This window comes from Myotis myotis, unplaced genomic scaffold, assembly GCF_014108235.1.
Source record: "Myotis myotis isolate mMyoMyo1 unplaced genomic scaffold, mMyoMyo1.p scaffold_m19_p_3, whole genome shotgun sequence".
NCBI classification, from domain to species: Eukaryota; Metazoa; Chordata; class Mammalia; order Chiroptera; family Vespertilionidae; genus Myotis; species Myotis myotis.
This window is the reverse complement of record NW_023416335.1, coordinates 120,621,084-120,645,164: the sequence shown is the minus strand read 5'-3', so window position 1 is coordinate 120,645,164 and position 24,081 is coordinate 120,621,084. Positions and strand designations below refer to the sequence as shown.

The window sequence follows — 24,081 nt, the reverse complement described above, 5'->3', positions numbered from 1 at the left end:
CACCAGTGAAGCTATGAGGTCTAGGGTTTTTCTTTGTCAGGTTTTTTATTAGTCATTCCATCTCCTTAATGGGTCTAGCTTTGACCTAATGCAGAACTTTTCAACTGAAAGCTCACCTTCCAAGTCACTTGATATATGGGTCAGAGCATTATTCAAAAGTATGGAACATGTTTTCTCCAGAACCTGAAGAGTCCTTCTCAGCATTATGCTTCCTTCTTGGTGATGGTAGGTGTGAGATGCAGTAATTTTTCCTTTACTTTGAAGGGAATGTTCTGGCATGCATAGAATGGACCCCTAAAACTTCACTGATGTGCTTTGTAAAGTTATGTCAAACCTTCTGGAGCACATGTATCTTACTAAGGTTCTAATGCATTTGCCATTTCTTTTAATTTTTTTTTTTTTTTTTTTTTTTTTTTTTTTTTTTTAGTGATTTCAGAGAGGAAGGGAGGGAGAGATGGAAACATCAGTGGTGAGAGAGAATCATTGCTTGGCTGGCTGCCTCCTGCAGGCCCCCTACTGGGGATCGAGCCCACAACCCAGGCATGTGCCCAGATTGGGAATTGAACCTTGACCTCCTGGTTCATAGGTTAATGCTCAACTACTGAACCACACCAGCTGGGCACCATTTCTTGTCTATCCAGTCTGATTTAATATATCACCAATAGTGAACTAATGTAGTCTATAGCAGCAGTCACCAACTGGTGGTCCATGGCCCACTGGTGGTCCGTGAGGTCTAAAAGGTTGGCGACCACTGATCTATAGGATGGTCAGATCCTTGTCCCTGTGGACTGATTTGATAGAGAGCAGAAAAGACTTGGTCCTAGAGAAAGACTACAAAGGTACACTGTTTTTCACCACACATGAATGAGAGCGGCTTATGGTCCTGTTAGGAATGGGTAGGAATACATGAGCTTAATCAGTAGCCAATTACCATATATCTAAAACCAAGTTAATCTGCTATAGCAAAAATAATACATTGAGCATAGTTACTGAATTGGGACCTACTTTGTAGTTGTCTACTATTATCAATCTGGTTTTGCATAGGTCATACTTGTGAATGAAATGAGGGTTTGATGGAGGCCTTCACCTGTACATTCTTTGGATCTTTATTTACCATCTTGGGGTGAGGAAAGGGCAGTTACCGAGGCTTCCAACTTAGCATAACCCAGAAGCCAAAAAAACAATTTGGAGGTTTGGCAACTACAAAATATGTTCATTCTAATTACTCATATGGAGATGGGGGAAATGATCACTGATTGAGCCTGGATCCAGTGGACCCATTGTAAGCTGGACCTGGACTAAAATTCCATTTATTACATGGTTCCTATATGCCCTAGTGCCATGATAATGCTTCAAGTCACCAGGTATCAATGTCAGCTCAGACCATATATCTAGCAATCTTTGAAATGCCTGGGTATTTCTTTTTCCCCATTGTACAATTACTTGAATAAATGGCCATAAGCCCTTTGGGGAAGGACCAGGGACATCATTATCATGTACACTTGCTTTGGTGTCACTGGGTGACCCAGTTCATCCTTCAGGTCATAGTCTCTGGGTCTTAAAACTGGCTGAGGTGTGGAAAATGGAGATTGTGATTTTACATAGGGCACCATGAACAGCCTCCCTCCCTCTTTGATTTATTTCAGTTGTTTAAGTTATACCCTGTTTACCTGTTGAGCCCTCCCATCTGTTTTGCTGCTAAGAATATTATGTCCCATAAATCATCTGCATATCACTGGCTCTGAAAACTCAGTTTAGAGTTTGTGTATCTATATATATAAAAGCCTAAGCGACTGTTCAACTGTTCGACTGGTAGCTTGATGTGCTCTGACCAGCTGGGGGCAGATGCTCAAAGCACAGGCATGGAAACATGGAACAGACTAATGAATCTCAGAGGGAAGGGGGAAGGGGGGAGGGTGGGAAGAGATTAACCAAATATCTTACATGCATACTAGAGGCCCAGTGCATGGATTCGTGCACCGGTGGGTTACCTTGGCCTGGCCTGTGGGGATCAGGCCAAAACTGGCAGTCAGAGGGACCCCACAAGTGCACAAATCCATGCACCAGGCCTCTAGTCTGATATAAACTGTCTTAGGTTGGGTTCCCTGGAAAACATACTCTGCAATGGAAATTTACTTGCAGGAGGTTTATTGGGGAGTGTTTTCAGGAATAACTACTTATGAGGGAATAAGGAAAGTTTGGGCAGAAGTTGAACTGTGATTCAATTACAGCTGACTCAGCCAATGCCACAGGGTATCTCAATATCCTGAATTAAGATAAGGGGATTGGGCTTTTGTACCCCTCCTTATCGAGGCACTGGGTGCAGACTGTCCTTTGGCTAAGGTAGTCCCCCTTGACTGATGTCAGTTCTGGAGAGAGATTCAGCTGTGCGCATCAGCCTGTAGTACAGCTGATAGTTAGGAGAATCCTATATAATAAAAGGCTAATATGCAAATTGTCCCCTCAACTGAGAGTTCAACCAGGGGGCGGGGCTGGCCAACCTCCCATGTCCCCTCCTTCCAGCCAGCCGGGCCTGATCGGCCCTGATCAGGGTGGGCCAGCCAGACCCCACCCATGCACAAATTCATGCACCAGGCCTCTAGTGAACTTATATCAGTCCTGAAGAGGAGCAATGTGCCTTCCACCCACAACAGTGCTTTTCTAGAAGCAGCTAAGAAATTAGTTTCTGGCCCCTTCTCTCTGAATTCCTAAGTATAAGTACCTAATGTTTTCAAAATTAGTGCTGAGGTCTAAATAAATCCTATTCAATTTTAGTTTGAGGTTATCATTATTTAAACAGTAACTCAGAAGGGAGATCCTTTAAAAAAATTTACTTACTCTGGATATAATGTGTGCTTACTCTTTATGACAATTACAGGGAGCTAGAAGACAAGAGAAAGATTCAGAATCTCTTGGCCCTTGTGGGAACAGACACTGGAGAAGTGACCTATTTTTATAAGGAGCCTCCCAACAAAGTAAGTAATCTTTGGTATAGATAGCATGGTAAACATGGCTTTAACAAAATATGGTCTTGGGTCCATAATCAGAGATATTTTGGTGCTTGCTATAGAAGTTAGAAGGAGAATTAGTTTTCATACTCCCATGTCTACATAAGTTCTCAAAGCATTTTCTATATAGTTACAAAATGCTTTTTGATTTTATTCTTTTACTTCAAAATTTTTGGAAAGTAGCATTATTTACCCATTTCAATACTTGGAAATCTAAAGCACAGAGGCGTAGATGTTTTGGATGAGATTAGAAAGGAAAATTGGTTGTTTTGTGGTGGTTTTTTTAAATCCTCACCAAGGATATTTTTTTCATTGATTTTTAGCGAGAGGGAAGGGAGGGGGACAGAGAGAGAGACATCGATGTGAGAAAGACGCATTGATTGGTTGCTCCCACACACACCACTTACCAGAGTCAGGGATCGAGCCTGCAACTGAGGTATGTGTCCTTGACTGGAATCGAAAGTGGGACCCTTTTGTCCATGGGCTGACATTCTATCCACTGAGCCAAACTGGCTAGGGCCAGACTTAAGTTTCAATACTCAAGTTTCTTTATTAATCTTTGTTTATGCTGACTATAAAAATAATGCATGGTCTTTATTAAAAATAAACACAGAAATCTATTATAAAAATGGCAGTCTCCCATATTGTAAACCCCAGATATAAAGCTGTTTTTCCATTCATATAGGAATATATGTGTGTATACTATTTCCTTTTATTTTTTTGCTTCTCTAAACAGTGTCCCAGTGAGCATCTTTATCCATATCCACATATGTATACTTCTATGTTTCCGTTACTTTCCTAAAGGCCCTTGTCAAAGACCACTTTTTAAAAAAATATATTTTTTTATTGATTTCAGAGAGGAAGGGAGAGGGAGGGAGAGATAGGAACATCAGTGATGAGAGAGAATCATTGATCGGCTTCCTCTTGCACAGCCCCGACCTCCTGGTTCCTAGGTCAGTGCTCAACTACTGAGTCATACCGGCTAAGCAAAGACCACTTTTTAAAAAACCAGGTATTACTAAATTATTCTGAAGGTTTTCTTTGTTTGTTTTTAGTTTATATTACCAACACTGGGTTTTATCTATTTTGTTACTTTGTCCACTTTGATCTCATATGTGTGACATTCCTATGTGAGTATATCAATTTTGACCAATTTAATTTATGAATAGTGTTGATCTGTGGCACTAAAGCTCAAAAGTAAAACATTACATATATAGAAAGGCTATTTCTTTACTTTTTTTTTTTTGCTTTTTCAGGTGAGCATTCTCCAAAAGACTATCCAGACTGCAGATACTTGTGAACAGAATGAATCTTCAGCTTTCAAAGCAGGTACCAACCATATTATAAATTCTCACTGGTGCAGAATTCAGAAACACAGTGCAAATAATTAGGATTTTTTTTCTTACTATACAGTGATAATGAATGTTTATAATAATGCCTCTTGGTAAGCTTGAGGTTGTTTTTTTGTTTTTTGGTTTTTTTTACCTTTCCATGATATTTTTGTTTGTTTATTTAATTAGTTTTATTTATTGATTTTAGAGAGGGGGGAAGAGAAAGAGAGAGAAACATCGACCTGTTGTTCCACTTATTTATGCATTCATTGCTTGCTTCTTTTATGTGCCCAACTGGGGATTGAACCCATAACCTTGGCGTATTGGGCCAACACTCTAGCTGAGCTACCTGGTCAGGGCTCCATGATGTTTTAATGGAGTAGAAATTAAGAATATATAATTGCCCCAGCTGGTTTGGCTCAGTGGATAGAGTGTCAACCTGTGGACTGAAGGGTCCCAGGTTCAATTCTGGCCAAGGGCACATGCTCAGGTTTCCAGCTTGGTCCCCAGTGTGGGCCTGCAGGAGGCAGTTGATCAATGATTCTCTCTCATCATTAATGTTTCTATCTCTCTCCTCCTCTCCCTTCCTCTCTGAAATCAATAAAGATATTTAAATATATATATATATATACACACACACACATACATTTTTTTTTTTAACATGCTTATGGTGACAAGTTATAAAACAGACTTAGACAACTTCTGGAAGCACAGAGTATTATTTAGCCTCTCTAAACTTCAGTCATCTTATCTCTCTCTTTTAATGGAAATCTTTTCTTTTTTTTATTGAGATACTAGAGGCCCAGTGCACGAATTTGTGCACGGGTGGGGTCCAGCCGGTCCGTCCCAATCAGGGTCGATTGGGCCGGGTCGGCCTGGGGGAGGGGCCGGGTGGTTTGCCTGCCTGCCCTTCCCCCGATCAGGGGGGAGAGGGGCCCTGGTTAAACTCCCGGTCAAAGGGACAATTTGCAAATTAGCCTTTTATTATATAGGATAATTGAAAATATAACATTATATTAGTTTCAAGTGTACAACATAATGGTTTGATATTTCTATATATTACAAGATGATTACAACAGTAAGTCTAGTTAACATCCATCATCACACATAGTTACAAATGTTTTTCTCATGGTGAGTTCTTTTAAGATTTATTCTCTTAGCATGAGCTTCTTGAATTATCCAAGGAATTAAATTTTTTTCTGTACAATTTTAGTGTTGCTTTTTAAAATATCCTATATAATAATCCCTAATATGCAAATCAATCAAACAGTGGAACAACCAGTCGCTATGATGCTCACTGACCACCAGGGGGCAAATGCTCAACGCAGGGGGGGAAAATGTAAATAAAGGTCTTTATTATTTTTGTTTTCTATTTTAGATTCTAAAGTGAGCAAAAGAAAACCAGCAATGAGAGAGAAGGAAGAACATTCTGAGCAGTACCAAAGAGACATACAAACACTCATCCTACAGGTAAAGAATTTATTTTGACAGATCAGAACAGTTTCTACCCATGAGCTTAGCTTTGCATACCATGCCTTCACTGCCATGTAAATATCTCCTTGCACACATGTTATATCTAGGCATCATGTGATTAAGAAAACTGAGGTTATTCCTACTTTACAGAAAATAATTATTCTGTATTAACCATTCTAGAAATGTTATTCTGAATCTTCATTTCACTCAGCTTGTATGCTAGGCCCTCCGAACAAAACCATCATACAGTAAGCATTCCCTTTATGGTTGCCTGAGAGATACACAGAGTAGTTGCAGTTGTGCTGATAGATCAGCCTTTGGGAGGTATATAAATTTATTGAGTGTGTGTGTTCTAAGTCTGGGAAAGTCACGAATCATCCTCTCACTACCTAGCAATACTCTGTCATTTGAAGCCATGATTTTTTATCTACTTGTGCTCAAGTTCCTGTCCTTATGGGGCGGGGGGGGGGGGGGGGGGGGCTGTTGATTTAAATGAGTTTCTGTCTTTGGCTAGTACTATATCTCCATTTGTTGTCAGCCAGCCAGACTCAGAGAAGGAAGGAAATTACATTAAACTCATTTTGGTCCACTTTTTAGATGAAAAAAACAAAGAAAAGAATCATTCTGTTTCTGTGCAACTAGGGAGTACTTAAAAGGAGACAATGCTAAAAGTTTAAAAGGGGAGATAGTAAAGAGGTGAGAATCTTAGGGTAGGGGAAACTGGACTTTCATGCTTTCTCTGTGTGATGCAGATGCTTTGCTCTGTGTGAACAGTCTGCCCTGTGTAGCCTAACCACATTTACAAGTCACTAAATAAAGAGGAGTGCCTGTTGAGGTTTTTCTTCTATTTGTTTTGCTGCTCTGCTTTTGTTTTTTTATTTATAGGTTGTTGTTTTTGTGTAAATCCTCACTGGAGGGAGTGAAGGAGGGGAAGAGGGAGAAAAACATCAATGTGAGAGAGACACATCTATTGGTTGCCTCCTGCACACACCCGACCAGGCCAGAGATGGAACCTGCAACCCAGGTATGTGCCCTTGACCAGGAATCGAACTTGAGTCCCTTCAGTGTATGGGCGGACACTCTACCCACTGAGTAATGCCTGCGAGGGTTGTTTGGGGAGGCAGGGTTGTTTGTTTTTTAAATTTTTCTGGAGAATGACTCACTTTTAGAGATAAGGACTAAGAGGAGGCAGGGAAGAGTGGATACCTCACCCTAGCTGTTTTGGCTCAATGGATAGAGTGTCGGCCTGCGGACTGAAGGGTTCCAGGTTCGATTCCGGCCAAGGGCACTGCCTGGGTTGCGGGCTTGATCACCAGTAGGGGGCATGCAGGAGGCAGCCAGTCAATGATTCTCTCTCATCATTGATGTTTCAATCTCTCCCTCTCCCTTCCTCTCTAAAATCAATAAAATATATTTTTTAAAAAAAAGAGTGGATACCTCACCCTTTCTGGCCTGTCTAGGTGGAAGCCCTGCAGGCTCAGCTGGAAGAACAGACCAAACTTTCTAGAGAGCAAGTTGAAGGGCTCATGGAGGATAGACGGATCCGCATTGAGGAAATACAGATTCATCACCAAAGAAATCAGGACAAAATCAAAGAGCTTACCAAAAAGTGAGTGTTGAAGAAAGCTGTACCTAACAGATTTTTAAATTTTTCTGAGTGGCTTTAAAGTTAACGGTCCTATCCTTTTAGCAGCATAGTGTCATAGAACTGACAGGGATCTTGAAAAATTGTCTTTATCAGACACCCCTGCGCCTAGGTAGGTAGGGATCCAGGCTTTTCTAGGAATGCTATTCATTCTAGAAATATTCTTGAAGAGCTGTTGGGTACGTATTTCACATGCTTAATTTAACCCATTTTAGTACTTCAGCTTGATCTTAGTGATTAAGAACTGTACTTTATTCACTGATATGTTACCTGACAATATAGTAGAGCCCTTTTCTTTTATTTTGTCCTTCATGAATCTGGGAAAACATGACTTTACATTGTGTCTGTACTCACTGCTTTTGTTTCTTACCCGCCTGTCTTTCCTCACCTTTCTATAATGTGATTTCATCCCCATCCTTTTCTAAGCATACCCTTTCTAGAGTCATCACTGACTTCTTAATTTCTCTGACCAGTTCTTGTTTTTTTTAATGATTTAATTTTTTAAATTTCTTTTATTGCTTTCAGAGAGGAAGGGAGAGGGAGAGAGAGATAGAAACATCAATGATGAGAATCATTGATTGGCTACCTCCTGCATGCCCCCTGCTGGGGATTGAGCCTGCAACCTGAGCATGTGCCCTTGACCAGAATCGAACCCGGACACTTCAGTCCCCAGGCCAATGCTCTATCCACTTAGCCAAACCAGCTAGGGCTGACCAGTTATCTCTTTACAGTCCTCATTGTAATTAGTACCTTTTTGTATATTTGGCACCTTCCATAACTCTGTCTTTGAAGTTAATCTCTTTTGATATCTGTAACACCTATCTTTTTGGTTCTTCCTATTTCATCCTCCTCATCATTTTTCTGTTTCCAGTGGCCTGACCTGGGCTCTAAAGTCATCTTCAGTTGAATATGTTTGAACGCCTCAAATTGACCATGAAACCAGTCTGCTGTGTGTTTTCTTTTTTCCCAACAAGCACCCCTTCCCCCATCTCAAACCTCCCACTTCATTCTCTTTCCCATTTCGTTTAATGACATCACATCCAGTTTCCCAGGCTTGAAACTTCAGGATTATCTTCAACTCCCCACTCTTATTCCCTATATCCAGACCCTATGAAGCCTCTCAAATCATTCTTTGCCTTTTCATTCTTACCATATTGGTTCAAGTTATATTCTTGTTTATAGTGTTGAAATAATCTAAGTGTTCTTCCTACCATTGGTCCCTTTGTATTCATTCTATAGTCTTCCTCACTACTACTAGTAGCTCCTGCAGTAGAACTTATCAAGTGCTTAAAAACATTTGATAGTTCCCTGTTTAGCTTATGATAAAGGCCTAATACCTTAGCATAAATTATTAGGTACTTCATCTGGCACTAAATTAACCTTTCAGTCTCACCTCCTTTTCTGTTGCTGTAGTTCACCTGGTCCTTCAGCCAAAATAATATCTGTTGTTTATGGAAACTTGCTATGTGGTAGATACCTTATAATGCAGTGTTACTTCTTCTCTGAAGACTTCCCAAGGCAGAATTAAATTACTCCTCCTCCACATTCCCATAATGATTAGCATACTTCTACGATGACACTTATCATCGCCTATTGTAATTACTAGAGGCCCGGTGCATGACATTCATGCACTGGGGGGTGGGGGATCTCTCAGTCTGACTGCGCCCTCTTGCAGTCTGAGACTCCTTGAGGGATGTCCCACAGGAGGAGTGGGCCTAAACCAGCAGTCAGACATCCCCCGAGGGGTTCTTAGTGCTGCCTTGGAGGCAGGAGAGGCTCCCACCACCGCCGTTGTGCTTGCCAGACATGAGCCCAGCTTCTGCGCTCCCCCTGTGGGAGCGTACTGACCACCAGGGGGCAACTCCTGCGTTGAGTGTATGCCCCCTGTTGGTCAGTGAACGTCATAGTGACTGGTTGTGCCGCTGTTTGGTTGATTTGCATATTAGGGTTTTATTATATAGGATGCCCTTTTTCCTGCACTGTCTTGCCCTGTGTGCATAATAGGCGCACAATAAATATCTGTTGAATACTTGGTGATGTTTATCAAGTTGCATCTTACCACTTCTTTTCTATGTTAAACATTCCTACATTTTAAAATACTTATTCATATATTCTTCATCCCTTCATTGTTTTTTTATTGTCTTCTCAAACTTACCTAGTGTCTCTTCCTTCATTTTAAAGTGTTTGTGATTAGAGTTGCATATTCAAATTAAGATATTCAAATTAACATTTATGACCAATGCAGGCTAGAAAATTTCCTATCTTAGGTATATTGTACTTATGCATAATAGCATTTTCACTTTCCACTGGATTGTAATTGTTTTTAAAGGAACAGTATTTTTTTAGCTCTTTATTATTGAGTATTACAGATGTTCCCCCACAATTTTTCCCCCAATTGTCCCCCTCCACTGGATCCTGCCCCACTCCAGGCATTCACCAACGTATTTATTGTCTGTGTCCAGTGGTAATCCATGTATGCATGTAAGTTCTTTGGTTAATCTCTTCCCATCTTTCCTCCTCCATTCCATCTGAGATTCATCAGTCTTTTCCAGGGGTCCTCAGACTTTTTAAACAAGGGGCCAGTTCACTGTCCCTCAGACCGTTGGAGGGCCGGACTATAGTTTAAAAAAAAACTATGAACAAATTCCTATGCACACAGCGGCGGCAAAAACACCCGGCGGGCCGGATAGATGTTTTCGGTGGGCCGCATGTGGCCTGCGGGCCGTAGTTTGAGGGCCCCTGGTCTATTCCATGTTTTCAAGCCTCTGGTTCTATTTTATTCATCAGTTAATTTTGTTCATTAGATTTCTTGTTCATTTATTTTGATTGTTAGATTCAGGTGTTGATAGATATGTATTTATTGCCATTTTATTGTTTATATTGTGATCTTTTTCTCCTTCTACTCCTCTTTCCTCCTTTTGCCTTTCTCCTTCCTCCTCCCTCCTCCTCCCTTTTCTTAAGAATACCCTTTAACATTTCATGTAATACTGGTTTGTTGATGATGAACTCCTTTAACTTTTTCTTGTCTGTGAAGCTCTTTATCTGACCTTTAATTCTAATGAGAGCTTTGCTGAGTAGAGTAATCTTGGTTGTAGGTCCTTGCTATTCATCACTTTGAATAGTGTCCTTGCCACTCCCTTCTGACTTGCAAAGCTTCTGTTGAGAAATCAGCTGACAGTCGTATGGGTGCTTCCTTGTAGGTAACTAACTGCTTTTCTCTTGCTGCTTTTAAGATTTTCTCTTTGTCTTTAACCTTTGTCATTTAAATTATAATGTGTCTTGGTGTGGGCCTCTTTGGGTTCATCTTGTTTGGGATTCTGTGCTTCCTGGACTTGTACTAGTATGTCTATTTCTTTCACCAGGTAAGGGAAGTTTTCTGACATTATTTCTTCAAATAGGTTTTTAACTTCTTGCTCCCTCTCTTCTCTTTTGGGAAGCCCTATGATTTGAATAGTTTGCTTGAAGTTGTCCCAGAGGCTCCTTAGTCTTCATATTTTGGTATTCTTTTTTCTTTTTTCTGTTCTGATTGGGTGTTTTTACTTCCTCATATTCCAAATTGCTGAGTTGATTCTTGGTGTCCTCTACTGTGTTTTTTATTTTATTTTATTTTATTTTATTTTATTATTTTATTTTATTTTATTGTTTAAGGTATTACAAATAGTACATAAGTCTCCTTCTCCTCCCCCCCGCATTGACCTCCTCCCGGCCTCCTCTACCCCCCAGCCCTCACCCTCTCCCCCCGAGTGTCTTGTGTCTATTGGTTGTGCTTAATATGCATGAATACAAGTCCTTCAGTTGATCTCTTACCCCCTCCCCCTCCCCTGCCTTCCCGCTGTAGTTTGACAGTCTGTTCAATGCTTCTTTGCCTCTATCTATTTTTGTTCAACACTTTATAATGTTTTTTATATTCCACAAATGAGTGAGATCATGTGGTATTTATCTTTCACTAACTGGCTTATTTCACTTAGCATAATGCTCTCCAGTTCCATTCATGCTGTTGCAAATGGTAAGAATTCCTTCTTTTTTACAGCAGCATAGTATTTTATTGTGTAGATGTACCACAGTTTTCTAATCCACTCACCTGCTGATGGGCATTTAGGCTGTTTCCAAATCTTAGCTATTGTAAATTGTGTTGCTATGAACATAGGGGTGCATGTGTCCTTTCTGATTGGTGTTTCTGTCTTCTTGGGATATATTCCTAGAAGTGGTATTATTGGGTCAAATGGCAGTTCCATTTTTAAATTTTTGAGGAAACGCCATACTGTTTCCCACAGTGGCTGCACCAGTCTGCATTCCCACCAGCAGTACAGGAGGGTTCCTTTTTCTCTGCATCCTCGCCAACACTTGTTGTTTGTTGATTTGTTGATGATAGCCATTCTGTCAGGTGTGAGATGGTACCTCATTGTTGTTTTGATTTGCATCTCTCAGATGATTAGTGACTTTGAGCATGTTTTCATAGGTCTCTTGGCTTTCTGAATGTCCTCTTTCGAAAAGTGTCTATTTAGGTCCTTTGCCCATTTACTCTACTGTTGATTCCTTGTAAGTTATTCTTAATTTCAGTTAGTGTATCCTTCATTTCTAACTGGTCATTTTTTATGTTGTTGATGTTCTCACTAAGTTCCTTGAAGTTCTCAACTTCCTTGAGCATCCTTGTAACCATTGTTTTGAACTCTGTATATGGTAGTTTTCTTGCTTCCATTTCTTTTACTTCTTTTTCTGGAGATTTCTCCTGTTCTTTCATTTCTGACATGTTTCTTTGTCTCTGCATATTGGCTGCTTCACTGTATTTGGTTCTATATTAGGTAAAGTTGCTATGTCTCCTGGAATTGGTAGAGTGGCCTTGTGTAGTAGGTGTCCTGTAGGGCCTAGTGGCTCAGCCTCCCCAGTCATCTGAGGTGGGCACTCTAGGTGCACCCCTCTGTGGGCTGTGTGCACCGTCCTTTAGTAGTTGAGCTTGATGGCATCACTAGGAGGAATTGACCTCCAGGCCAATTGGCTGTGCGAACTGGCTGCAACTGCAGCAGAAGATCTGCTCTGCAGGAGATGCCTCTATGGAGCAGGACTTCAGTGGGGCTTTGGTGCTCATCAAGTCTACCCCTTGAATATGTCACTGGTTGATGTGGTAGGGTTGTAATCTGTTGTGGTCTGAAGCTGACCACCAGGTGCTCTGGCTGTGGGTCCTCCTGCCTGGGGCCACCCAGCACAAGCTACAGGGTGATCTGCACATGGCTGCTACTTGCATTGAGTTTGGAGAGGCCAAACTGTGAAACAAGGCAGGCTGCTTCTAGTGCTGGGCCTGGGGCCTCTTACTGAGTGGTATGGGACATACTGACACCAGCTGTTGCTTGTTTGAGAGATTTTAGGAAAGTCTGAAGCCTGAGCCAGGACAGGCCATTCATATAGAAAAGACACTGCAAACAGTTTGGGTGGGGCTACAAATTGGGTGGGGCAGGGTCTCAGTGAATCCAATCAGGGCAGAGCTAACAGTGTGAGCCAGGTTGAGGGAAACTCAGATATGGCAACTTCCTGTCGGCACTGTGTCTCAGCAAAGGGACAATGTCCTCTTCCAGCACTTTCATCTGAGAGAAAGCTGCCCCCCAGTTCTTTCCCTGATGCCAGACAATTTAGTTCCTCCGTGTATGTCCCTAGATCCTTTCAAGCTGCTGCCCCAACATTGGAGCTCAGAGGGAGTGAGTCAGAGTAAGTCTGTGTACCGGCCCTTTAAGAGGTACTGCTTGGGACTCCAGCAGCCCCCATGTCACTCATGGTTTTTACAGCCTGGAGTTATGGGGACTTCTCTTCCCAGCACTGGAACCCTGGGCTGAGGAGTCTGGTGTGGGACTGGGACCCCTTATTCCTTACAATGGAGTGAGAAAATGAGGGGGTGCTCTGTGGCCAACATATCCCTCTGGATTAAAAAAACTCCACACCCATTCCACACCTCCCTCCTTCCTACCAGTCTCAACGTGGCTTCTGCTTTAATTCTGCAGTTTGGGGCCTTCCATTCAGCCAGATTTCAGGTGGTCCTGAATGATGGTTGTTCTGTGGTTTAGTTGTAATTTTGATGTGGTCGTGGGAGGATGCAAGAGCCGCTTTTACCTATGCCGCCATCTAGGCTCCTCCTCCTGGGAACAGTATTTTTTAATTGTCATAGTAATTTGTAATTTTATATTTGTTTTTCAGAATATTAATAACCACCCTCGTTTAGCATCATCTGCATGTCTGACTGCATGATCTGTTCCTTCCATTATGTCATCCTAAGGATATTAAATGGCATGAAATCCAAGTGCCCTTTTGGTGTCACTTTCAAACCATTGATACATTAACAAGACCATACTTCCCAGTCTGTAATTGAGAACATAATGTCAGATAGAATAAAATAACTCATTGAAAGGAAGAGATAACTTTGTGGTAACTCAATCAGTCTCTCCCTCTTTATACACATACATATATCTAAATATATATATTTTAACTTACTGACAGTTATTCTACTTTGTGCCTGGCGTTAGGCTATCATTTTTCTCTTATCTTTTACTCATGAAAAGAACTAAATGGATCTGACATTATTTGTTCAGTGGAAAATTATAGTGATTGTCTCACAGTATTTAATATTCTTTGCAAACAGCTATATTATTTGATACAGTATTTTTCTAGGTGTTGCTATTAAATCAATGGGTTGCTTACTTCTAGGGATATTTTTTGTTATAGAGAGAAACATCATTTTTCTTTTTTTTTTTTTGCTGGGCAGTGTTTTATTTTTTTTTTTACTTTTTTTTAATTAAATCTTTATTGTTCAGATTATTACATTTGTTCCTCTTTTTTCCCCCCCATAACTCCCCTCCTCCCAGTTCCCGCCCCACCCTCCGCCCTCACTCCCCACCCACTGTCCCATCCATAGGTGCACGATTTTTGTCCAGTCTCTTCCCGCATCTCCCACACCCCTTTCCCCCCCCAAGAATAGTCAGTCCATTCCCTTTCTATGTCCCTGATTCTATTATAATCAACAGTTCATTCTGTTCATCAGATTATTTATTCACTTGATTCTTAGATTCCCTTGTTGATAGATGCATATTTGTTGTTCATAATTTGTATCTTTACCTTTTTCTTCCTCTTCCTCTTCTTAAAGGATACCTTTCAGCATTTCATATAATCCTGGTTTGGTGGTGATGAACTCCTTTAGCTTTTCCTTATCTGTGAAGCTCTTTATCTGACCTTCAATTCTGAATGATAGCTTTGCTGGATAAAATAATATTGGTTGTAGGTTCTTGGTATTCATCACTTTGAATATTTCTTGCCACTCCCTTCTGGCCTGCAAAGTTTCTGTTGAGAAATCAGCTGACAGTCGTATTGGGTATTCCCTTGTAGGTAACTGAGTTTCTTTCTCTTGCTGCTTTTAAGATTCTCTCTTTGTCTTTTGCTCTTGGCATTTTAATTATGATGTGTCTTGGTGTGGTCCTCTTTGGATTCCTTTTGTTTGGGGTTCTCCGCGCTTCTTGGACCTGTAAGTCCATTTCTTTCACCAGGTGGGGGAAGTTTTCTGTCATTATTTCTTCAAATAGGTTTTCAATATCTTGCTCTCTCTCATCTTCTGGCACCCCTATAATTCTGATGTTGGTACGCTTGAAGCTGTCCCAGAGGCTCCTTACACTATCCTCGCATTTTTGGATTCTTTTTTCATTTTGCTTTTCCGGTTGGGTGTTTTTTGCTTCCTCGCATTTCAAATCATTGACTTGATTCTTGCGCTCCTCTGGTCTGCTGTCGGGAGTCTATATAATATTCGTTATTTCAGTCCGTGTATGCTTAATTTCTAGTTGGTTCCCCAATATAACATCGAGGGTCTCATTAGTTTTCTTGTAGATCTCATTAAGTTTATCGGCGGCTTCCAAACAGTTCTTGAGAGACCTTAAAAGTGTGGTTCTGAACTCTATATCTTCCATTGACAATTTTGTCCTGTTTCTTTGTCTCCGCATTTTGTTATGCTTCCTTGGTGCACCCCCTAGTGGTCTTTGTTCGAAGTCTTATAGTTAAACCTTGATTGTTGTAGCTAATACCAGGGAGGGTTTGACCTCCAGGCCAAGTGGCTATGAGAATCCCATTTTTCTATATCTCAATAATCAGCAGGAATCTGTTTAATACCTTGTGTATGTCTATTAGTTTGGTGATAGTGGGACAAAGATATATGATAAGTAAGTATGTGCTTTCACTCAGGTTGGAAAACATGCATGTTGATAGTTAGAACCTGACAGTTTATAAGCAAGTTGAATTATAACACAGGAGACTAGATTTTTTTTTAATTGATTTTAAATGCAAATCATTTACTCTTTTTTTAAAAAATATATTTTATTGATTTTTTACAGAGAGGAAGGGAGAGAGATAGTCAGAAACATCGATGAGAAAGAAACATCGATCAGCTGCCTCCTGCACATCTCCCACTGGGGATGTGCCCGCAACCCAGGTACATGCCCCTGTCTGGAATCAAACCCGGGACCTTTCAGTCCGCAGGCCAATGCTCTATCCACTGAGCCAAACCGGTTTCGGCAAGGAGACTAGATTTAAACTGATAAAGAATTTCAGACAATGGAGAAATTAAATGGCCTGAAGTTGTCTAGATGACTGCAGAGAGGAAGTTGATCTTGAAAACAAAACAAGATTTGATATTGTGCAGTTTACATGTGGAGCACAGCATAAAAACAAAGCTGTTTTTGATGTTTTAGAATTTGTATTAACCCTCAGTCAGAATACTATGAGTTACTTCTTTATCGTAGTCTAGTGTCTTGGGATAGCCCATACTGATGCAGGCAATGTGTAAATATTTCTGTAGTCCTAATAATTATATAACCTGCAATTAGTACTCGGAAAAATATATGTAAAGACCAGTTTGTGAAACAATGAGCATGGGTACATACATTACACTTTGTTCAATAAAACTTCTGTGGTTGTCAGTACTCAGATTGTATTTTTTAAAACTGCTAATTATATTTTACATAACTTATTGTGTAATTTTTAAAGAATCTATATCTTTTCTTTGTTTGGAATAACTGTGTCGTATGTGCTATGTAAGCATCTTCATGTCCAGTTTTGTACTTTCTTTCATAGTCTCCATCACATCCAAGAACTGCTCTATGAGAGCACCAAAGACTTTTTGCAACTTAGATTTGAAAACCAAAAGAAGGAGAAGTCGTGGATGCTTGAAAAGGATCAGTTGATGTCAAAGATTAAGCAATACAGAGCACAGTGTAAGAAGAAAGAAGATAAAATTGGAAAAGGTTGCCCAGTTGTTCATGAGAGTCATCACAAGCAAAATGAATATATTAAGGTAGTTTCTGTATATTTACAGAAATTCTTTTTTGTTTTTTCTGCAAGAATTTGAAAAACTCAGAGAATTCCAAAGAACCCCAGAATTATCATATAAGATCCATTTAGTCCAGGAGCTGATGTAGCAATAAACTCAAGAAACAGGTTTCAAAGAATAGCTCATCATTACAGTGTTTAGAGATTTAGAAAATGAAATGATTGATTGATCGATCAATTGATGTATTCATTCATTTCTTTTTTTCTTTTTTCTTTTTTTTATTAAATCTTTATTGTTCAGATTATTACATTTGTTCCTCTTCCCGCCCCCCCCCCCCAGAACTCCCCTCCTTCCAGTTCCTACCCCACCCTCCGCCCTCACTCCCCACCCACTGTCCTCATCCATAGGTGCACAATTTTTGTCCAGTCTCTTCCCGCATCTCCCACACCCCTTTGCCCCCCAAGAATAGTCAGTCCATTCCCTTTCTCTTTCTCTTTTTTTTTTTTTCTAAAATATATTTTATTGATTTTTCACAGAGAGGAAGGGAGAGAGATAGAGAGTTAGAAACATCGATGAGAGAGAAACATCGATCAGTTGCCTCCTACACATCTCCCACCGGGGATGTGCCCACAACCCAGGTACATGCCCTTGACCGTAATCGAACCTGGGACCTTTCAGTCCGCAGGCCAACGCTCTATCCACCGAGCCAAACCGGTTTCGGCCCATTCCCTTTCTATGTCCCTGATTCTATTATAATCAACAGTTCATTCTGTTCATCAGATTATTTATTCACTTGATTCTTAGATTCCGTTGTTGATAGATGCATATTTGTTGTTCATAATTTGTATCTTTACCTTTTTCTTCTTCCTCTTCTTAAAGGATACCTTTCAGCATTTCATATAATCCTGGTTTGGTGGTGATGAACTCCTTTAGCTTTTCCTTATCTGTGAAGCTCTTTATCTGACCTTCAATTCTGAATGATAGCTTTGCTGGGTAAAGTAATCTTGGTTGTAGGTTCTTGGCATTCATCACTTTGAATATTTCTTGCCACTCCCTTCTGGCCTGCAAAGTTTCTGTTGAGAAATCAGCTGACAGTCGTATGGGTACTCCCTTGTAGGTAACAGAGTTTCTTTCTCTTGCTGCTTTTAAGATTCTCTCTTTGTCTTTTGCTCTTGGCATTTTAATTATGATGTGTCTTGGTGTAGTCCTCTTTGGATTCCTTTTGTTTGGGGTTCTCTGCGCTTCCTGGACTTGTAAGTCTATTTCTTTCACCAGGAAGGGGAAGTTTTCTGTCATTATTTCTTCAAATAGGTTTTCAATATCTTGGTCTTTCTCATCTTCTGGCATCCCTATAATTCTGATGTTGGTACGCTTGAAGCTGTCCCAGAAGCTCCTTACACTATCTTCGTATTTTCGGATTCTTTCTTCATTTTGCTTTTCTGGTTGGGTTTTTTTTGCTTCTTCGCATTTCAAATCTTTGACTTGATTCTTGTGCTCTGGTCTGCTGTTGGGAGTCTGTATAGTATTCTTTATTTCAGTCAGTGTATGCTTAATTTCTAGTTGGTTCTTTATCATAACATCGAGGGTCTCATTAGATTTCTTGTAGATCTCATTAAGTTTATCGGCGGCTTCTAGACAGTTCTTGAGAGACCTTAAAAGTGTGGTTCTGAACTCTATATCTTCCATTGACAATTTCGTCCTGTATCTTTGTCTCCCCTTTTTTTTTTTTTTATGCTTTCTTGGTGCACCCCCTAGTGGTCTTTGTGCGCAGTCTTGTTGTAGTTAAGCCTTGATTCTTGTAGTTAATACTGGGGGGATTTGACCTCCAGGCCAACTGGCTGTGAGAGTCAGCTGTGTCTGCAGTGGGAAAACTTCTGTCCTCGGGGGAGGTGCTAATCTAGCCTTTGCCTGAGGCTATCTGGCAAATGGCTCTGTGTAGGGCTTGGGTGGGGCGGGTCGCACGGGATCAACAGGGCGGGAGGAGGGAGCAGTTATGGCTGCTCTCAGTGTTGTCCCCAGAGGCTCTGCCTCTCAGAGTCCCAGCAACCGCTGCAAACCTCGGAGAGAAAGCTGCCCTTGCGTTCTGACCGATGCCGGACAGTCCTGCTTCTCCTGTTTGAGTCTGGGTCCCTAGAGACTCGCCCAGAACTGGAGCTCAGAGTCTGCGACTCCCTCCCAATTGAAACAGACAACCGCACCCTCAGCCACCAGCCCGCTCCGCGCGCACCTCCGTACCTTTATATTTTCCACACTGCGCCTCCTCTCAGTCTCAGTATGCTGTTCTCTTTCCTTCTAGTTGAAGAATTTCCCCTCAGCCAGCTTTCCTGTGGTTCTGGGTGATGTCCGTTCTGTCTTTTATTTGTATTTTTCAAGTGGTTGTTCGAGGCAGCAAACTCCGGTGTTTACCTATGCTGCCATCTTGGTTTCTCTCCATTCATTCCATTCAACAAATATTTTTTTTTTTAATTCTCACCAGAGGATACCTTTCCATTGACTTTTGAGAGGGTAGAAGAGAGGAAGTAAGGAAGGAGAGAGAGAGAGAGAGAGAGAAACATAGATGTGAGAGACACATTGATTGGTTGCCTCCCACATGCACCTCGACTGGGGCAAGGATTGAACCGGTACCCAGGTACGTGCCCTTGACTGGGAATCAAACCCACAACCCTTTAGTCCTTGGTCCAATGCTTTCCCACTGAGCTACACCAGCCAGGGTTCATTCAACAGATATTTAAGGCACTCCTATTATGGGCTAGGCTCTGGGTCTATAGCAGTAAATAAGCTTGACCAGGTCTGCTTATCATGGCATTTACATCTCTTTAAAAAATATGTTTTTATTGATTTCAGAGATAAAGGGAAAAAGAGAGGGAGATAGATAGACCAATGATGAGAGAGAATCATCTATTGGCTGCCTCCTACATCCCCCCACTACCTGGGATGGAGCCTGCAACCTGGGCATGTGCCCTGATTGGCAATTGAAGTGTTACTTCCTGGTTCATGGGTGCAGGGTCAGCCACTGAACCATTCCAGATATGCATCGCATTTATATCTTAATGGGTGAGAAAACAGAAGCATTAACTGCCGGGAGCCGGTCCATCCTTGCTGTTTCAAAGGACCTGGCATATATGGCATACTGTCCTTAAAATGTTTGCTCACCTTCTTGGCACTATGTGTTTTAACCAAGGTCTCTGAGAAAGGTTGTTTCCCCAAGTATGGATTTTCCCCTGAAGTTAGGGAGGGAATAAAACCTCTTAACTAAGTGCCAGGCGGGTAATTAATCACTTTAACTATGAACAATCATGCTTAAGCTACATAATCTTTACTCCCTGGAATGGAGATAAGAAACGCCCTAACCTTTGTAATAGAGATTGATAGGATTGAATCAACTGGTATAAATACAGACGTAACAAGACAGCAGAACACAGAACTTAGAACACAGAACCTACACACAGAACTTAGAAGACAGAACCCACACAGAACCTACAGACAGAAGAACTTCGCTGGAGAGAACATGGCAAAAGATCCTGGACTGAACCTGACTACAGAAATTGGCAAGAGAACCTGACTAGAACCTGGTGACTGAACCTGGCTGGAGAACCTGGACAGAACCTGGCTGGAGAACCTAGCGAGGGAACATGGCTACAGAACCTGGCTGGAGAACCTGGAGAACCTAGCAAGAGAACATGGACACAGAACCTGGCTGGAGGTCCGAAGCAGAACTTCGCTGGAGATCCAGACCAGAACTTGGCTGGAGATCCTGGCTAGAGATCCTGGCTAGGTTGCTGATCAACTGAACGCTGTCTTTGTGTCATTCCTTCTTCGCCGACTCCATCCACACCTTTGGGGACCCCTGGACCTGCTGGGGTTGGACCCCGGCAATTAACAATCAAAAAAGGGTAGCCCAGACCTAGCTGGTTTAGCTCAGTGGATAGAGTATTGGCCTATGGACTGAACGTCCTGGATTCGACTCCAGTCAGGGGCACATGCCCAGGTTGCAGGCTAAATGCCAGTGTGGGGCATGCAGGAGGCAGCTGGTTGATGATTCTCCCTCATCTTTGATGTTTCTATCACTCTCTCCCTCTCCCTTCCTCTCTGAAATCAATAAAAAATATATTGGAAAAAAAGAAAAAGGATAGCCCAGCTGGCATGCCTCGGTGGTTGAGTGTCGACCTATGAACCAGGAGTTCATGGTTTGATTCCCAGTCAGGGCACATGCACAGGTTGCAGGCTTGATCCCCAATGTGGGGCAGGCTGGAGGTAGCCAATCAGTGATTCTCTCTCATCATTGATGTTTCTCTCTCTCTCCCTCTTCCTTCCTCTCTGAAATCAATAAAAATATATTTTTTAAAAAAAGGATAGATGAGCTGGGTCAGGTAGTTAGAGCATTGTCCTGATTACCAAGGTTGTGGGTTTGATCCCCTGTCAGGTCTCATACAAGAATCAACCAATGAATGCATAAATAAGTGGAACAACAAGTAGATGTTTCTTTCTCTCTCTCTCCTTTCTCTTTCTCTAAAATCAATAAATAAAAATAAAAAATTTAAAAGAGAAAATTATTATGATAAATTGATATTAAGGAAGTAAAAGGATTATATGAAGATGATATGTAGTTGCTGGAAGTCTAGTTTTATGGAGTAACAGAGACACTCTCTTAAGCCTGGTGTTTTTACTGAGGCCTGAAAAATGGGATTTAGCTTGCCGTTAGATCTAGGAGGGAGCATTCCAGGGAGAGGGAAGAGCAAGTTTAAAGGCCCTGGAGTATGTATGTTTAAAAAGGAAGTGTTATACAGGGAGGTTGGAAGGGTGGCCCTCCATGACTGGCTGCTACACACACTCTCAACCTCCTGGTGTACCACTTCCTCCTTGCTTATTTCTCTTTAACCTTATATTCTTCCTTTTGCTTGTCCATACTCCAGGACCTTTAAACTTATTCTTTTCTCTGCCTAGAATGCTCTTTCCCCAGGTCTGTATTTAAGGAAGTAACACGATCTTACTTAGCTTTTTTTAAAGATCATTCTGACTTCTCAGTGTGACATGTATAAGTATTGTTTTTTTTGTTTGTTTGTTTGTTTTTTAAAATATATTTTATTGATTTTTTACAGAGAGGAAGGGAGAGAGATAGAGAGTCAGAAACATCGATGAGAGAGAAACATCGATCAGTTGCCTCCTGCAGATCTCCCACTGGGGATATGCCCGCAACCCAGGTACATGCCCTTGACCGGAATCGAACCTGGGACCTTTCAGTCCACAGGCCGACGCTCTATCCACTGAGCCAAACCAGTTTCGGCCTGTAAGTATTGTTGATGTTTCTTTCTCCTTAAAGAACTTCAGAAATGTGCCCCAAACATGTACAGTAGTTCCTTGGTATCTGCAGGGGATTGGTTCCAGACACCAAAATCCATGGTTGCTCAAGTTCCATATATAAAATAGCATAGTATTTGTATTAATCTATACACATCCTCCCATATACTTTAATTCATCTCTACTCATAATACCTAATACAATGTAAATGCTATGTACCCCGGTTGGTGTTGCTCAGTGGTTGAGCATTGACCTATGAACCAGGAGGTCATGGTTCGATTCCCAGTTAGGGCACATGCCCAAGTTGTGGGCTCCATCCCCAGTAGAGGGCGTGCAAAAGTGGCAGCCTATCAATGATTCTCATTATTGATTTTTCTATTTCTCTCTTCCTCTCTGAAATCAATGAAAAAAATATTTTTTTAAAGAAACAACTATGTAAATGCTATGTAAATGGTTGTTATACTGTATCATTTAGGGCAGCGATTACCAACTGGTATGCTGCAAGAATTTTAAAATATTCAATACCTGACTCTTTGGTCAGGGCACTGACCTCTTTTCCTTTAGGTTGTCAAATTAAAAAATGACCATAGCCGCCCTAGGTGATTTGGCTCAGTGGATAGAGCGTTGGCCTGTGGACTAAAGGGTCCCGGATTCGATTCCAGTCAAGGGCACATGCCTAGGTTGTGGGCGTGCAGGAGGCAGCCGATCAATGATTCTCTTTCATCATTGATGTTTCTATCTCACTCTCCTCTCCCTTCCTCTCTGAAATAAATAAAAAAATATTTAAAAAAAAAATGACAACAGCCAACACAACAATCGCCGTCTGATATGAATGAACCAAAATTATACCTTTTTTTTTCAAATCGGCAAAAAATATATTTTTGGTGTGATGCAGAATTTTAGTTAAAGTTTATGTGTGCCATGAGATGGAAGAGGTTGAAAATCATTGGTTTAGGGAATAATGACGGGGGGCGGGGGTTGCGGAGGAATCTGTACATGTTAAGTAGGCCTAACTACATAGTATGTGTCAGCAACAGTGTACCTTTTGTTTGTTTGTTTTTGTTTCCTGTTTGGTTGAATCCATGGATGTGGAACCTGCAGATAGGATGGTCAACTATATTATTATGCCTTACTTGGGACAGTTCTGAACTTCATTACCTATTCTTCAAAGAGCCAAAAATATTTGTTTTATTTTAAAGGATTTCTACTGTGTATACTTTAGAAAAAGGCTAACAGAATCGTCTTTCAAATGTTCTCCAAAGTCCCTTGCTGTCTTGTTACTTAACTCATTTGTACTGGAAATCCTTTCATTCCTTTTTCTCTTTACCTAAATGCTATTTGAATTATCTAAATTATAGAACTGAGTGTTGTTTTTCACTTTTGACCTGCAGTCCCTAAGGGATAAGTTAATACAAGAGAAAAAGCTGTCCAACATGTACCAAGAGCAGTGCATTTCCCTAGAAGAAGAACTTGCCCGAATTCGTGAGGAAGAAGGAATGAGGAGAGAGATCTTCAAGGTACAAAATTCTCTGCCACTTATGATAGTGTGTGAAGTCTGATGGCTCAGGGAATGCTCCCCTCATCTTCATATGCCTTTCCATTTCCCTGTATTTAGGATCGCTCTAACAAGATGGGGAAGCGTTTACAAGTAATGACAAAACGCTATGAGGCCTTGGAGAATCGGCGTATCTTGGAAGTAGAAGGCTTTAAAACAGATATTAAGATTCTCAGGCAGAAACTGAAAGACTTGGAACAAATGCTCTATAAGGTAATTCCTGATCCTGAATTACTAAAAGGGGTACAAGTGAGAAAACATGGTCAATAGGGCTCCTCAGAAGAAAGATGTGCTGTTTCCCTGATAGTAGGTACTGATGGATCAGCATCCTTTCAATCTCACTAAAATTACTTTAACAAGTACATACTAGCCCGGCTGACGTGGCTCAGTGTTTGAGTGTCTACCTATGAACCAGGAGGTCATGGTTTGATTCCCACCAGGGCACATGCCTGGGTTGCAGGCTCGATCCTTAGTGTGGG

The 24,081-nt window shown here is 41.2% G+C and overlaps 1 protein-coding gene across 1 annotated transcript in view; it reads left to right on the top strand.

The window, feature by feature from the left end:
- The window catches only part of CCDC77 (coiled-coil domain containing 77), a 45,239-nt gene that overhangs the window by 19,791 nt on the left and 1,367 nt on the right, over nt 1-24,081 (top strand). Inside the window, exons 5-11 of the mRNA XM_036301518.1 lie at nt 2,879-2,975; nt 4,265-4,337; nt 5,718-5,809; nt 7,273-7,421; nt 16,554-16,773; nt 23,439-23,564; nt 23,663-23,815. Of these exons, the coding sequence (XP_036157411.1) occupies nt 2,879-2,975; nt 4,265-4,337; nt 5,718-5,809; nt 7,273-7,421; nt 16,554-16,773; nt 23,439-23,564; nt 23,663-23,815 (910 nt within the window). The remainder of the gene's footprint in view (nt 1-2,878; nt 2,976-4,264; nt 4,338-5,717; nt 5,810-7,272; nt 7,422-16,553; nt 16,774-23,438; nt 23,565-23,662; nt 23,816-24,081) is intronic.